We start from the raw sequence: 13466 nt of genomic DNA, 5'->3' as shown, positions 1-13466 counted from the left end.
TGTATTTACTTAGTGACCTTGACAAAATAAAAGTATCCTCAGGTGCTTCAGGAAATCTTATCAGTTTCAAAATAAGGGGAAAGAAGAAATATTAGAACAGGTGACGAAAAATTTACTCAAAAAGGTAGATTTTGAGGATTGACTTAAAGGAGAGCAAGGCAGAGTAGAAACAGATTAGGAAGGAAATTACAGAATTTAAGGCCCATGCAGCTGAACAAGCAGCCACAGAAGGTGGAGCAATGAATATTGCAGATACACGCGTGGCCAGTTCAGTCCAAAAGCAATTGGTGTGCTGTATTAGGGACTCAGTGCAAACACAAAGTAGAGATTACCCATTTTTAATTCAAATAATTTTTAGAAAAAGATAAAGATGGGGGGGCGGGGGGGTTTAAAAAGGTTTCATTATATATAAGCAACCTATTTAAACAAAAAAAGGATATCAGAAAATATGCAAAAAATAACAATGCTTATCAGGAGTAAAAAACATTTTGGAAACTACTCAAAAATGCAAAACAGAGTATGAATGTGAAGCTAGCTGATAATTCAGGAAACACAACTTTCTCTAGAATAACAATTCCCATTTTGACACAATCTTTCTTACCAAGTTGTTCAAAAACAAGTCTCATGAAATAATTTTCAGAGTAACAAATTTTACAATCCCTTTGATCCCAAAAGTTTATTCAAAATGCAAGATTTTATTATAATCCTACTTGAAAATCTCAATTCTGAAACTAATAAATAATCCAATCAGGTTTGATTCTGAATTCAATACAATCTGTAGTTCCATATACAAAAATTCTTGGGTACTCTTAATTTATTTACTTCATGCAAAGAGAGCACTATCAAGGACAACTTCATTTTTAATTTAGTAGGGAAAGCATGAAGTGAAGCCTGATTTTCAATTCTCCCCCACCAGCCACAATGTAAGACAATCATGCCCATAACATAATCCTGATTTGCAGAGGAATTAAGATATGCAAAAACAGCAAAATGATCTTAAAGAATAAGATATCACGCTCAAATGATGTAAACTATTGAATTATCCATACGTATTATTTGTAGGGTTAGCAAACTTGGAAAAAAAAGTGAAGGTAGGACACACTTTGCAATAATAGTGCACTCTTGGAAAAGGTATGAAAGGAAAACCCTGCCGATTTCCCAGAATCAAATGGTCTCTTCCATAACAAACTGCAAAATTGTGTATACTCACATGTCACTATTAGGATTAGGTTTAGCAGTTTCATCCAAAGGCAAACTATCCTCCATGATCTCATTCAATGTTGCATTCCCAATATTCTTGGCTAGCTATCAAAAATAACATTTCTCTCATTAGATCTTGATGCATTTTGCCAACCTATTATATATAAATGTTAAAATAACTGAATAGTTTGCCAGATTTAATTTCAAAATGCATTGCTGAATGGACCATAAGATTTAGGCTCAGCTTGTGGGAATAAAACTGTGTAAACCAGTCACATAAGCCTACAGTACCAGATAGACATTTTAGGTGCAACTGTAAGTAGGTTATTTCCATTTTAAATGTATTATCATAATGTTCGGTAGAAAAGCAATAGTATATTCTTGATACATGGCCATCACTGATAATGCTAGCATTTAATGCCCAACTATAGCTGCCCTGAGCTTATGATGGTGGACCGCCATTTTGAACCATGTAGTAAGGGTCTTATTCTTTGTAGGTTTTCATACAATTGATTGCTCAGCTATGTAAATTCAGAGAGAAGTTAAGGTTCTATGAACTAACTGTACCCAAGAGGGAAATAATTGCCCAAACCAAAGCTGTTTAGCCTCCACAGGCAAGTGCATCTAAGATTTAAAAGAACGACAAACCAGCCTAGAGCAGCCATTCATGACCACGATACACCACATCATCTCGACAAGTTAACCGTGAAATCTTGTGCCTAATTAATTGATGAATTGAAAATGAAAATCACTTATTGTCACAAGTAGGCTTCAATGAAGTTACTGTGAAAAGCCCCTAGTCGCCACATTCCAGCACCTGTTCAGGGAGGCTGGTACGGGAATTGAACAGTGCTGCTGGCCTGCCTTGGTATGCTTTAAAAGCCAGCTATTTAGCCCAGTGTGCTAAACTAGAATTGATTTGTCTTCTGACATTATCCCACAACGGACGTGCCTTTGTTTGTTCATTCAATGTGCACAACATGAATGACTTTTGTACGGGGGGTCTTCTTTCAGAGAACTATTGTGTTTACATTTTAGTTGCTGGACTAAAGCCTCTGGGGGAGCTACAATGGGCAGTATCATATCCATGATCTAGTAGATCACATGGATCCAAGGCAGAATTTTGATTATTGCCTCCTGATACAGGTCTGCAGTTTTAAACTGTGCTCCACTATCAAAATGGCTCCATAAAGCCAGATTCCTCTTACAAGGTGACAGTGGTGATTGCTAATACACATACTCTGAAGGCTTGTTTGTTGATAGAAGACCAGTTTTATAATTCACTTGATTGGTGTGAATCAATTGCCCAAAGAATAGGTTTTAAAATTGCTTTTGGTGGTTTTAATGTCAGCTCAGGATATAATAGGCTATTGCAAGACCAAGTTCTGTATGCTCATGGGAATGAAATCCTTAAATATGACAATGATTGCATCCTTGTATTCCAAGTAAAGCAGCAGAAAACAAAATCTGACATCAGTAAATGGGGTGACTTTAACAGCAATTTTGCATATTGACAACATATAGAGTTGGGTTTAACATTACCTTCAATTCAGAATAGCAAAGAGAAATGTCTTTTTAAGAATACATTGTGTAATGCTGACACATTAGGAGGTCCTTGAACCAAGAAAATAGGCTAAAGACAAGGGGCTTTCCTCAGATACTCGAGACATCATTGAAAGATTTACTGGATGCCTCTCTTAGCAGATCTTAACTCGGAGAAAGCAGGCAATAAGATCAAAGGAGCTGATAAAATCAAAGGAGAGTCGAAGAACGCTCACTGAAATAATTGAATCAGAGATGCGTTTGCAACATATCAAAACCTCAATGGATCACTACTGATAGATCAGAAAACGCAGATAAAGCAATGGAGTGCTTACTTCTGTCATCCTCCCACATCCCTGCTTAATCATCCACCCACACCCACACCCTATTTTGAGGTGCTGTCCTAAGTAGCATTCACGGCAGTATATTGAGTTCAATCTGTGTTCCATCATGAGAGGAAGTTGCTACAGCAATTAAAAGCATAAAGTGCATCGATTTCACGGTTGCTAAAAAAAAGATAAGGATCCGACGGAGTGTGGGTCGTATCGGTCCATATCACTTCTGAATGTGGACGCAAAAGTGTTGGCGAAGGTAGGCTGGAGGAGTGCCTCCCGAAGGTGATAGGGGAGGATCAGACGGGGTGCGTGAAAGGGAGGCAGCTGTTTTCGAACATTAGGAGGGTTTTGAGCGTCGTTATGGCACCGGCGGAAGGGAAGGAAACAGAGGTGGTTGTGGCATTGGACGCCGAGAAGGCGTTTGATCGGGTAGAACGGGGGTACCTGATGGCAGTGCTGGAGCGGTTTGGGATTGCACCAAGATTTGTGAACTGGGTAAAGCTATTATACAAGGAGCTGAAGGCGAGTGTCCGCACAAACAATATCAGTTCGAGATACTTTTCTCTCCACCGTGGGACGAGACAGGGATGTCCTATGTCCCCCCTGCTGTTTGCACTTGCGATTGAGCCGTTGGCCATCGCATTGAGAAGTTCGGGAGCATGGAAAGGAATAGTGTGTGTGGGGGGAGGGAGGAGATAGAGCATAGGGTGTCCTTATATGCCCACGACTTGCTGCTGTATGTGTCGGAACCGAGTGCGTCGATAGGAGGAATATTGGAGCTACTGCGGGTATTTGGGCCTTTCTCGGGGTACAAGCTGAACCTGGACAAGAGTGAGTATTTTGTGTAGGGCAGGGACTCACTTTAGGTATCTGGGGGTGCAGGTGGCCCGGGTGTGGGGGAGGCTTCGCAGGTACAACATCACTAGTTTGGTGGGGAGAGTGAAAGCTGATCTGGCAAGGTGGGATGGCCTTCCTCTGACACTGGCGGGTCGGGTACAGACGGTTAAAATGAATGTGTTGCCGCGATTTCTGTTTATTTTTCAATGCCTACAGATTTTCCTGCCAGTCTTTTTTCAAGGAGATTGAGGGAAGGATTACCTTGTTCATATGGGGAGGGAAGGTGGCCAGAGTGAGGAAGGTGCTGCTACAGAGGGGAAGGCAGGCAGGGGGTTTGGGTCCCAAACCTGTTGTAACTACTAGGCGGCGAATGTGGAGAAGGTGCGGAGCTGGGTCAGAGGGGTTGATTCCCAGTGGGTCAGAATGGAAGAGAGTTTGTGCAGGGGGTCGGGGCTGAAAGCACTAGCAACAGCGTCGCTCCCGTTAGCTCCAGGGAAATACTCAGGGAATCCGGTAATAAAAGCTTAATTGAAAATCTGGAGGCAGTTTTGCCAACACTTCAGGTTGGGGGCAGGGTCAAGAGAAATGCCATTTAGGGGGAACCACAGATTTGAGCCTGGGAGGTGGGATGGAAGTTTTCGAAAATGGGAAGAAAGGGGGATTAAGACGCTAAAAGATTTGTTTCTTCGGGGACGGTTTGCAGGATTGAGGGAACTGGAAGCGAAGTATGGGCTGGAGCAGGGAGAAGTGTTTAGGGACATGCAGGTTCAGGATCTTGCCAGGAAGGAGATAGAGTTTCCCAGAGGAACCGGCCTCCACATTGCTGGAGGAGGCGCTGACGACAAGGAGACTGGCGAAGGGGGCAGTGTCAGCGGTGTACGGAGCTATTTTGGAAGAGGATAAGACACCACTGGAAGGGATCAAAGCAAAGTGGGAGGAAGAGTTGGGAGAGGTTATAGAGGAGGGGCTCTGGTGTGAGGTGCTCTGGAGAGTGAATGCCTCCACCTCATGTGTGAGGTTGGGGCTGATACAGCTGAAGGTGGTATATAGAGCGCACCTCACGAGGGCGAGGATGAGCAGATTTTTTGAAGGAGTAGAGAATGTGTGTGAGCGTTGCGTTGCGCTAATCACGTTCATATGTTTTGGTCCTGTCCAAAGCTAGGGGGTACTGGAAGGAGGTGTTTAGGGTAATTTCCAAGGTGGTGAGTGTGAAACTGGACCCGGGTCTCCGGGAGGCCATATTCGGAGTGTCGGACCACCCAGGGTTGGAAATGGGTGCGGAGGCAGATATCATAGCCTTCACCTCGTTGATCGCCCACAGGCGGATCCTGCTGGGATGGAGAGCAGCCTCTCCACCCAGTGCCCTGGCGTGGCGGGGGGACCTGTTGGAATACTTGACCCTTGAGAAGGTTAAGTTTGAACTGAGTGGAAGCTCGGAGGGGTTCTACAAGTCATGGGCACTATTTATTATGCACTTTCAAGAACTGGATAACATCGAACATTAGTTTGCGGGGGGGGGGGGGGGGGCTGTGTAGATTAAGGGTGACTATGGGTAATCCCTGATTCCTTTTTGTCATTTGTTTATGTGGATATGCGGGCTGATATTTGGGGGTTGGTGGGAGGATGGGAGCATTGTTACTGTTATGGGGATTGACATCTGTTGCTGATTATTGTTTATTGTTGATGGGTGTAAATGCAGGAGAAAATGTGAAAAAGGAGAATAAAAATATATTTTTTAAAAAAGCATAAAGTGAGCAAGGTTCCACCTGCTGTGATATATATATGGAACTTTTCAGAATGGATATGGATATAGCAATACACTACTTCTTTGATGGATATAAAAATTCAAAGATCGGGATTCATAAGGTTATCTTGCCAATTTAAAAGAGCAAAGGAAACATTTCTGAGTGTGGTAACTAATGGGGCATCATAATTCTTTGCAGGTAAAGCTCATATAATTCTCAGCAAATGAAGGTCTCTCTTACATAAGAACAAAGTGGGTTACTCTCTTGAAAATGAAATGAAATGAAAATCGCTTATTGTCACAAGTAGACTTCAATGAAGTTACTGTGAAAAGCCCCTAGTCGCCACATTCTGGTGCCTGTTCGGGGAGGCTGGTACGGGAAGTACTTTAAGTTTGATAGCTGATCAAAGTCTCATGTTTAACATGATGGCACAGATAAGGCATGTTCTTGCCTTCTTTATGTGGTTCATTTTGATTCCAAGAGAGTTTTTATTTTGTGTACTGTCCTTTGGCAAATTGGGACCCTGTGGGGATGGTAGGGCTGTGGATGGAGGATAATTTGGACACTATGGGGGTGGAAGGGAGGGTCAAAAGATCGCAAGGATCACAATCAAATGGCGGTTTGAAGTTTTGGGCCTGACAAAGGCATTTCTGCTCCTTCTGTCCTACAAGCAGTGGAATAAAGACTGCATGGATCCAGCCTTTCACACCACTTTTTAACCGGCTGGAATTGCAGAGGCCCAAAAATTCTAGCCTCCACATATCAAAAACAAAAATCTAGTAAAAATCGAGACACATCAGACTGCTTAAAATATCTCAATAGCCAACCTACATCCTGAGAGTGGGTTAGCTGGCTGCCCCCGTCAGAAACCAAAAGTGGGCAGCATTAGGATATTAATTTTTTTTAGCCTCTTTAATCCAGCTCTCCTTAAGGATTAAAATTCATCCCCATTATGTCTGGAGGCTGAGTTTCTTTAGTACAACTCTTCCACAAAACTATTTTTAAAAAAATAATACGAATGCTCAATGTTATAGTTAAGTCATATATCAGTTTAAGTTCCCTTTATTTACACTACAATGTGCGTAACTTGTACTGCATTTAATTTGAATGCTTCCCCACTTATATTGTTTCTCTCCTTTTTCCATCTTACGTTTCTACACCATTTATGTTCCTCACCAACCAGGTAGGTTGGAGACCTGCCCTTAGGCTTTCATTATTTTTTCATTATTGTTTTAAAATTTAGAGCATCCAATTCTTTTTTATCCATTTAAGGGTCAATTTAGCTTGGCCAATTCTCCTACCCTGCACATCGCTTTTTGGGTTCATAGAATTAACAGTGCAGAAGGAGGCCATTCGGCCCATCGAGTCTGCACCGGCTCTTGAAAAGAGCACCCTACCCAAGGTCAACACCGCCACCCTATCCCCATAACCCAGTAACCCCACCCAACACTAAGGGCAATTTTGAACACGAAGGGCAATTTATCATGGCCAATCCACCTAACCTGCACATCTTTGGACTGTGGGAGGAAACAGGAGCACCCGGAGGAAACCCACGCACACACGGGGAGGATGTGCAGACTCCACACAGACAGTGACCCAAGCCGGAATCGAACCTGGGACTCTGGAGCTGTGAAGCAATTGTGCTATCCACAATGCTACCATGCTGCCCTAAATGGGGTTATGGGGGTGAGACCCACACAGACTTGGGGAAAATGTGCAAACTCCACATGGACAGTGTCCCAGGACTGGGATCGAATCTGGGTCCATGGCGCAGTGAGACAACAGTGCTAACCACTGTGCCACCGTGCTGTCCCAGGCTTTCATTACTGCCACTTCAAACTATAACTAATCTGCAAAAGATGTGGAATGGCAACCTGTTTTGATTATTCCTCCAATTGTCTGCAGAGATTGGATTGAAACAAAATTAATTGAAAAAGGACTTACCAAGAGTTCTGATGTTCCTAATACATCTAATGTAAGGGACTGTATTCTGGAGTAGTGTACCCCCAGCTCTCTATGAATTCCAGAGCATTCAATGCATGTTAGAATTCCCAAATTAGTAGATAACCATGTAGGTTCTGTTAAATAAAATGTATCAATCAATTTCAAAATAGCACAAGCACTAATACTAGGATCTAATGCAGTACAAAAAAGTAGAAACCTTTAGCACACATTTCATTGTCAATTTGACAGTGTTGATTCAAAAAAAGATAAAAATTGATTTTGGACTTGTGTAAAATTAGATGCTTTTGTAAAACAGACAAATTAAATTCTCACTGAAATGTCCTACTTTATCAGCGCTTATTTTTATCCACTTAGAATACACAGTCAATATATCAGCCTGACTGGAAAGACAAGATGCTGGAAAATCTCAGCAGGTCTGGCGGCATCTGTAGGGAGAGAAAAGAGGTAATGTTTTGAGTTCGATGGACTTTACAAACCTGGTGACTATAGTTATTGGGCAGCAGAAGACCTCGGGTATTTTAAAATAAAAGTAAATTTCAACAGTGGTCAAGTGGGTCTGGAATTGACCACGTAGTGGCACAGGGTGTGGCATAGCAAAATGTTACAGACTTGAGCCTCATGCCAGGTGATGAGTATAAGATCTGGATTCACACTGATGCGAATAAGCCATTGTTAGAGATGCCAACATTGGATTGTACTAAATAATCCTATCTGCTTGGTGATGTTAAGATTCCACTGTAATTGTCAAAGAGGAGAGTTCTCCTGTGCTCTAACCAACATTACTGCCTGAAGACAGACCATTAAAAACAGATTAACTGGTCATCCTTTGCTATTACAAGTAGGTACGGGTAGGTAAATGCCATTAAGTGAGTCAACCCTGCCCTCATCTCAGCAAGAATATCATGATTAAATCCTGCCCACCTCTTCCCACATACTTGTTCATCAGATTCACCCGAGGAAGGAGCTGCGCTCCGAAAGCTAGTGATTCGAAACAAACCTGTTGGACTTTAACCTGGTGTTATAAGACTTCTGATTGTGCCCACCCTAGTCCAACGCAGGCATCTCCACATCATACTTGTTGGATGTTGTTAGTGCCAAGCCAAATTAAGTACTTGTAAATATTACCTGTAAATGGCGATTGTTACAAATCGGTGACCACACTGATGCCCCCTCTAATCTCATGTGTTGCCTCCATCGTCTCCAAGGGCTGCCACCACCACAGGACTCGTAGAGTACCGAGCCAGCGAAAATGGCAGGGGCACCGTCAGCAAGGCCTCCAAACTCGTACCCTTACAGGATGCCGCTTCCACTCACTCCCACACCGACACCCCCCTCCCCCACTACCCACATCCTGACCATCGATATGTTGGCCGCCCAGTAATAGTTAATAAAGCCCGGGAGGGCCAAGTCCCCCTCTCCGCGACCCCGTTCCAGGAGTGCCTTCTTTACTCTCGGAGTTTTACCCGCCCACACAAAACCCGATATCGCCACGTTACTTTTCCTGAAAAAAGCCTTTGGGTAAAAATCGGAATATATTGAAAAAAGAGCAATCTCGGAAGGACCGTCACCGTTACAGTCTGGACCCTCCCCGCCAGCAGGAGCATGTCCCATCTGCGAAAATTTCTTCATTTGATCCACCGCTTTGCCCAGATTTAACTTGTGAAGCTGCCCCCAATCCTTAGCCACTTGAATCCCCAGGTACCTAAAACACCTCTCAACCACTCCGTCTCCTTTCCTGCATCCTGCTTCCTCAGCTGATGTGCCATTATCCTGCTAGCATTCTCTCCATATTCATATATTGCCCCTTTTGCCCTCCTCAGCTGTCCCTCTGCCTTTCCTGTGGAAAGAAGCCCAAACTCCATTTGGAGTCTCTGACGCTCCCTCAGGAGCTCCTCATTCGGAGACTCCGCAGACCTCCTGCCCACCTGCAAGATTTCTCCTATCAACCTGTCCAGCTCCGCCCGCTCAGTTTTCTCTCTATGGGCTCGAATCAAAATAAATTCCCCTCTGATAACTGCTTTCGATGTCTCCCAAACGACTCCTGCCGTAGTCTCTCCCATATCATTGTTTTGTATGTACCCCCGGATAGCCGCTCTCACTCGCTCACAGATCTTATCGTTCGCTAGCAGCCCGGCATCTAATCCCCACTGTGGGCGATGAGACTTTCCCGTGCTTGCCAATGCGGCGCATTGTCTGACACCACAATTGCGGAGTACTCAGTGTCTTCCACCCCCGCGAACAGTGTTTTATCCAGTACAAAGAAATCTATCCTGGAGTATACCTTGTGCACATGAGAGTAAAATGAATATTCCTTGCTCCTCGGCCTCCCAAATCTCCACGGATCCACCCCTCCCATGCGATCCAATGACCCCCACAATTCCTTCACCATTGCTGATACTTACCCTGACCTAGAACTCGACTGGTCCAGTCTCGGATCTAGAACCATGTTGAAATCACCCCCCATAACCAGCCGGTGCGAGTCCAGGTCCGGGATCTTTCCCAGCACATTCCTATCAAACGCGACATCATCCCAGTTTGGGGTGTATATATTTACCAGCACCACTGCCATTCCCTCCAGCTTCCCACTGACCATAATAAGTCTACCCTCTGGGTCTGCCTCTAAACTCCCCACCTCAAATGCCACCCTCTTGTTAATCAGGATGGCCCCCCCGCCCCCGCTTGTTTGAAAGTCCAGTTCCGAATGAAACACCTGTCCGACCCATCCCTTCTTCAATCTGAATTGGTCTCCCAGCTTCAAGTGTGTCTCCTGTAGCATGGCCACATCCGCTTTTAATAGTCTCAGGTGTGCGAACACACAGGCCCTTTTGACCGCCCATTCAGTCCACGAACATTCCACGTAACCAGTCTGGTCCGGGGGCGGGGGCTCTCGCCCCCCTCCCCTGTTGATCAGCCATGACCTTTCCTAGGCCAGCCCTTAGTCCATGCCCCGCACCTCCCTTGGTCCACCCCTTGGAAGCTACTGCCCTCTGCTCTCCAGTCCCCCGACAGTCCCTTACTCGTCAGCAGTCCCCTCCTCTCTATCTTTCCTCAGCTCTCCCCCCACTTTGCTCCCATTAATCAGCTATCCAGCTAGCCGAGTAGCTCTCGCGCCTGACGCCTAGCATTCGACCACTTGCCGGATCTCCTCTCCCCGCCCCCTGCCCAACACAAGTTCTCAACACAATGACATCAAACACAGAAAGCAAACAAACAATCCCCCAAGGCCCAGGCGCAGAGGCCCACCCACCTCCCTTAACAGAATCTTATCTATCCCATCACCAAACAGAACCAAAACAATAGAAGAGACATCAAACGGGGTAGGAAAAGTATTTTGCATGCAGAAACTCAACCATCTTTTTTCCAACAGAAGAGAAAAAACATCGCAACTCAAAACCCTTTTCACTGCAATTCGGCACATACAGCAACAAATCAAAATCAGATCAAGCAGAAAAAAGCCTTCTCCTCCGAAAACCTAAATTACAGAATTGAAAGGCTGAGATTTTTCCAGACAGAGAAAGAAAGAACCGCACAAAACTTACCCCCCCGCCCTTTCTTATAAAAAAACTCAGTCCACCACAGTTTAGGTTTTAAAGTCCTTATGCATCCACCAAGTTCTTGTCTTTCACAAAGACCTCCACGTCTTCCGGCGAGTCAAAGTATAGCTCCCGGTTCTCGTAGGTCACCCAGAGATGGGCCGGGTAGGGCAGTCCAAATTTTATGTCTTCCGCATACAGGGCCGCCTTGACTTTATTAAAACTTGCCCTCCTCTTTGCAAGCTCTGCTCCACAATCCTGATGCACCCGGATTTCTGACTCTTCCCAGGTACACCGTTTCGCCTGCCTCGCCCACTTCATAATACGTTCCTTATCCAGGAACCGATGCAGCTGTACCACTATCGCCCTCGGGAGCTCATGACCCTGGGGCTTATGCATAAGAGCCCTATGGGCCCCGTCCACCTCCAACGGCTTGGGGAACTAACCTTCCCCCATCAGCTTCTCCAGCATCTTCCCCACATGAAAGGTGACTTATGTAAGGCTGAGGAAACAAGGTTCAGACAGGGCATTGGAGGGATACAAGATAGCCAGGAGGGAACTGAAGAAAGGGATTAGGAGAGCTAAGAGAGGGCATGAACAATCTTTGGCGGGTAGGATCAAGGAAAACCCCAAGGCCTTTTACACATATGTGAGAAATATGAGAATGACTAGAGCGAGGGTAGGTCCGATCAAGGACAGAAGCAGGAGATTGTGTATTGAGTCTGAAGAGATAGGAGAGGTCTTGAACGAGTACTTTTCTTCTGTATTTACAAATGAGAGGGGCGATATTGTTGGAGAGGACAGTGTGAAACAGATTGGCAAGCTCGAGGAAATACTTGTTAGGAAGGAAGATGTGTTGGGCATTTTGAAAAACTTGAGGATAGACAAGTCCCCCGGGCCTGACGGGATATATCCAAGAATTCTATGGGAAACAAGAGATTAAATTGCAGAGCCGTTGGCAATTATCTTTTCATCCTCACTGTCAACAGGGGTGGTACCAGGGGATTGGAGAGTGGCGAATGTCGTACCCCTGTTCAAAAAAGGGACTAGGGATAACCCTGGGAATTATAGGCCAGTTAGTCTTACTTCGGTGGTAGGCAAAGTAATGGAAAGGGTACTGAAGGATAGGATTTCTGAGCATCTGGAAAGACACTGCTTGATTAGGGATAGTCAGCACGGATTTGTGAGGGGTAGGTCTTGCCTTACAAATCTTATTGAATTCTTTGAGGAGGTGACCAAGCATGTGGATGAAGGTAAAGCAGTGGATGTAGTGTACATGGATTTTAGTAAGGCATTTGATAAAGTTCCCCATGGTAGGCTTATGCAGAAAGTAAGGAGGCATGGGATAGTGGGAAATTTGGCCAGTTGGATAACGAACTGGCTAACCGATAGAAGTCAGAGAGTGGTGGTGGATGGCAAATATTCAGCCTGGATCCCAGTTACCAGTGGCGTACAGCAGGGATCAGTTCTGGGTCCTCTGCTGTTTGTGATTTTCATTAATGACTTGGATGAGGGAGTTGAAGGGTGGGTCAGTAAATTTGCAGACGATACGAAGATTGGTGGAGTTGTGGATAGTAAGGAGGGCTGTTGTCGGCTGCAAAGAGACATAGATAGGATGCAGAGCTGGGCTGAGAAGTGGCAGATGGAGTTTAACCCTGAAAAGTGTGAGGTTGTCCATTTTGGAAGGACAAATATGAATGCGGAATACAGGGTTAACGGTAGAGTTCTTGGCAATGTGGAGGAGCAGAGAGATCTTGGGGTCTATGTTCATACATCTTTGAAAGTTGCCACTCAAGTGGATAGAGCTGTGAAGAAGGCCTATGGTGTGCTCGCGTTCATTAACAGAGGGATTTAATTTAAGAGCCGTGAGGTGATGATGCAGCTGTACAAAACTTTGCTAAGGCCACATTTGGAGTACTGTGTACAGTTCTGGTCGCCTCATTTTAGGAAGGATGTGGAAGCTTTGGAAAAGGTGCAAAGAAGATTTACCAGGATGTTGCCTGGAATGGAGAGTAGGTCTTACGAGGAAAGGTTGAGGGTGCTAGGCCTTTTCTCATTAGAACGGAGAAGGATGAGGGGCGACTTGATAGAGGTTTATAAGATGATCAGGGGAATAGATAGAGTAGACAGTCAGAGACTTTTTCCCCGGGTGGAACAAACCATTACAAGGGGACATAAATTTAAGGTGAAAGGTGGAAGATATAGGAGGGATATCAGAGGTAGGTTCTTTACCCAGAGAGTAGTGGGGGCATGGAATGCACTGCCTGTGGAAGTAGTTGAGTCAGAAACATTAGGGACCTTCAAGCAGC

The 13466-nt window shown here is 44.9% G+C and overlaps 1 protein-coding gene across 1 annotated transcript in view; it reads right to left on the bottom strand.

Moving 5' to 3' along the window:
- The window catches only part of asap2a (ArfGAP with SH3 domain, ankyrin repeat and PH domain 2a), a 228661-nt gene that overhangs the window by 51919 nt on the left and 163276 nt on the right, over window positions 1-13466 (bottom strand). Inside the window, exons 15-16 of the mRNA XM_072498751.1 lie at window positions 7604-7737; window positions 1211-1305 (exon numbers count right to left, since the gene is read on the bottom strand). Of these exons, the coding sequence (XP_072354852.1) occupies window positions 1211-1305; window positions 7604-7737 (229 nt within the window). The remainder of the gene's footprint in view (window positions 1-1210; window positions 1306-7603; window positions 7738-13466) is intronic.

This window comes from Scyliorhinus torazame, chromosome 4, assembly GCF_047496885.1.
Source record: "Scyliorhinus torazame isolate Kashiwa2021f chromosome 4, sScyTor2.1, whole genome shotgun sequence".
NCBI classification, from domain to species: Eukaryota; Metazoa; Chordata; class Chondrichthyes; order Carcharhiniformes; family Scyliorhinidae; genus Scyliorhinus; species Scyliorhinus torazame.
The sequence above is the reverse complement of the archived record's forward strand: the minus strand, read 5'-3'. Positions and strand labels throughout refer to the sequence as shown.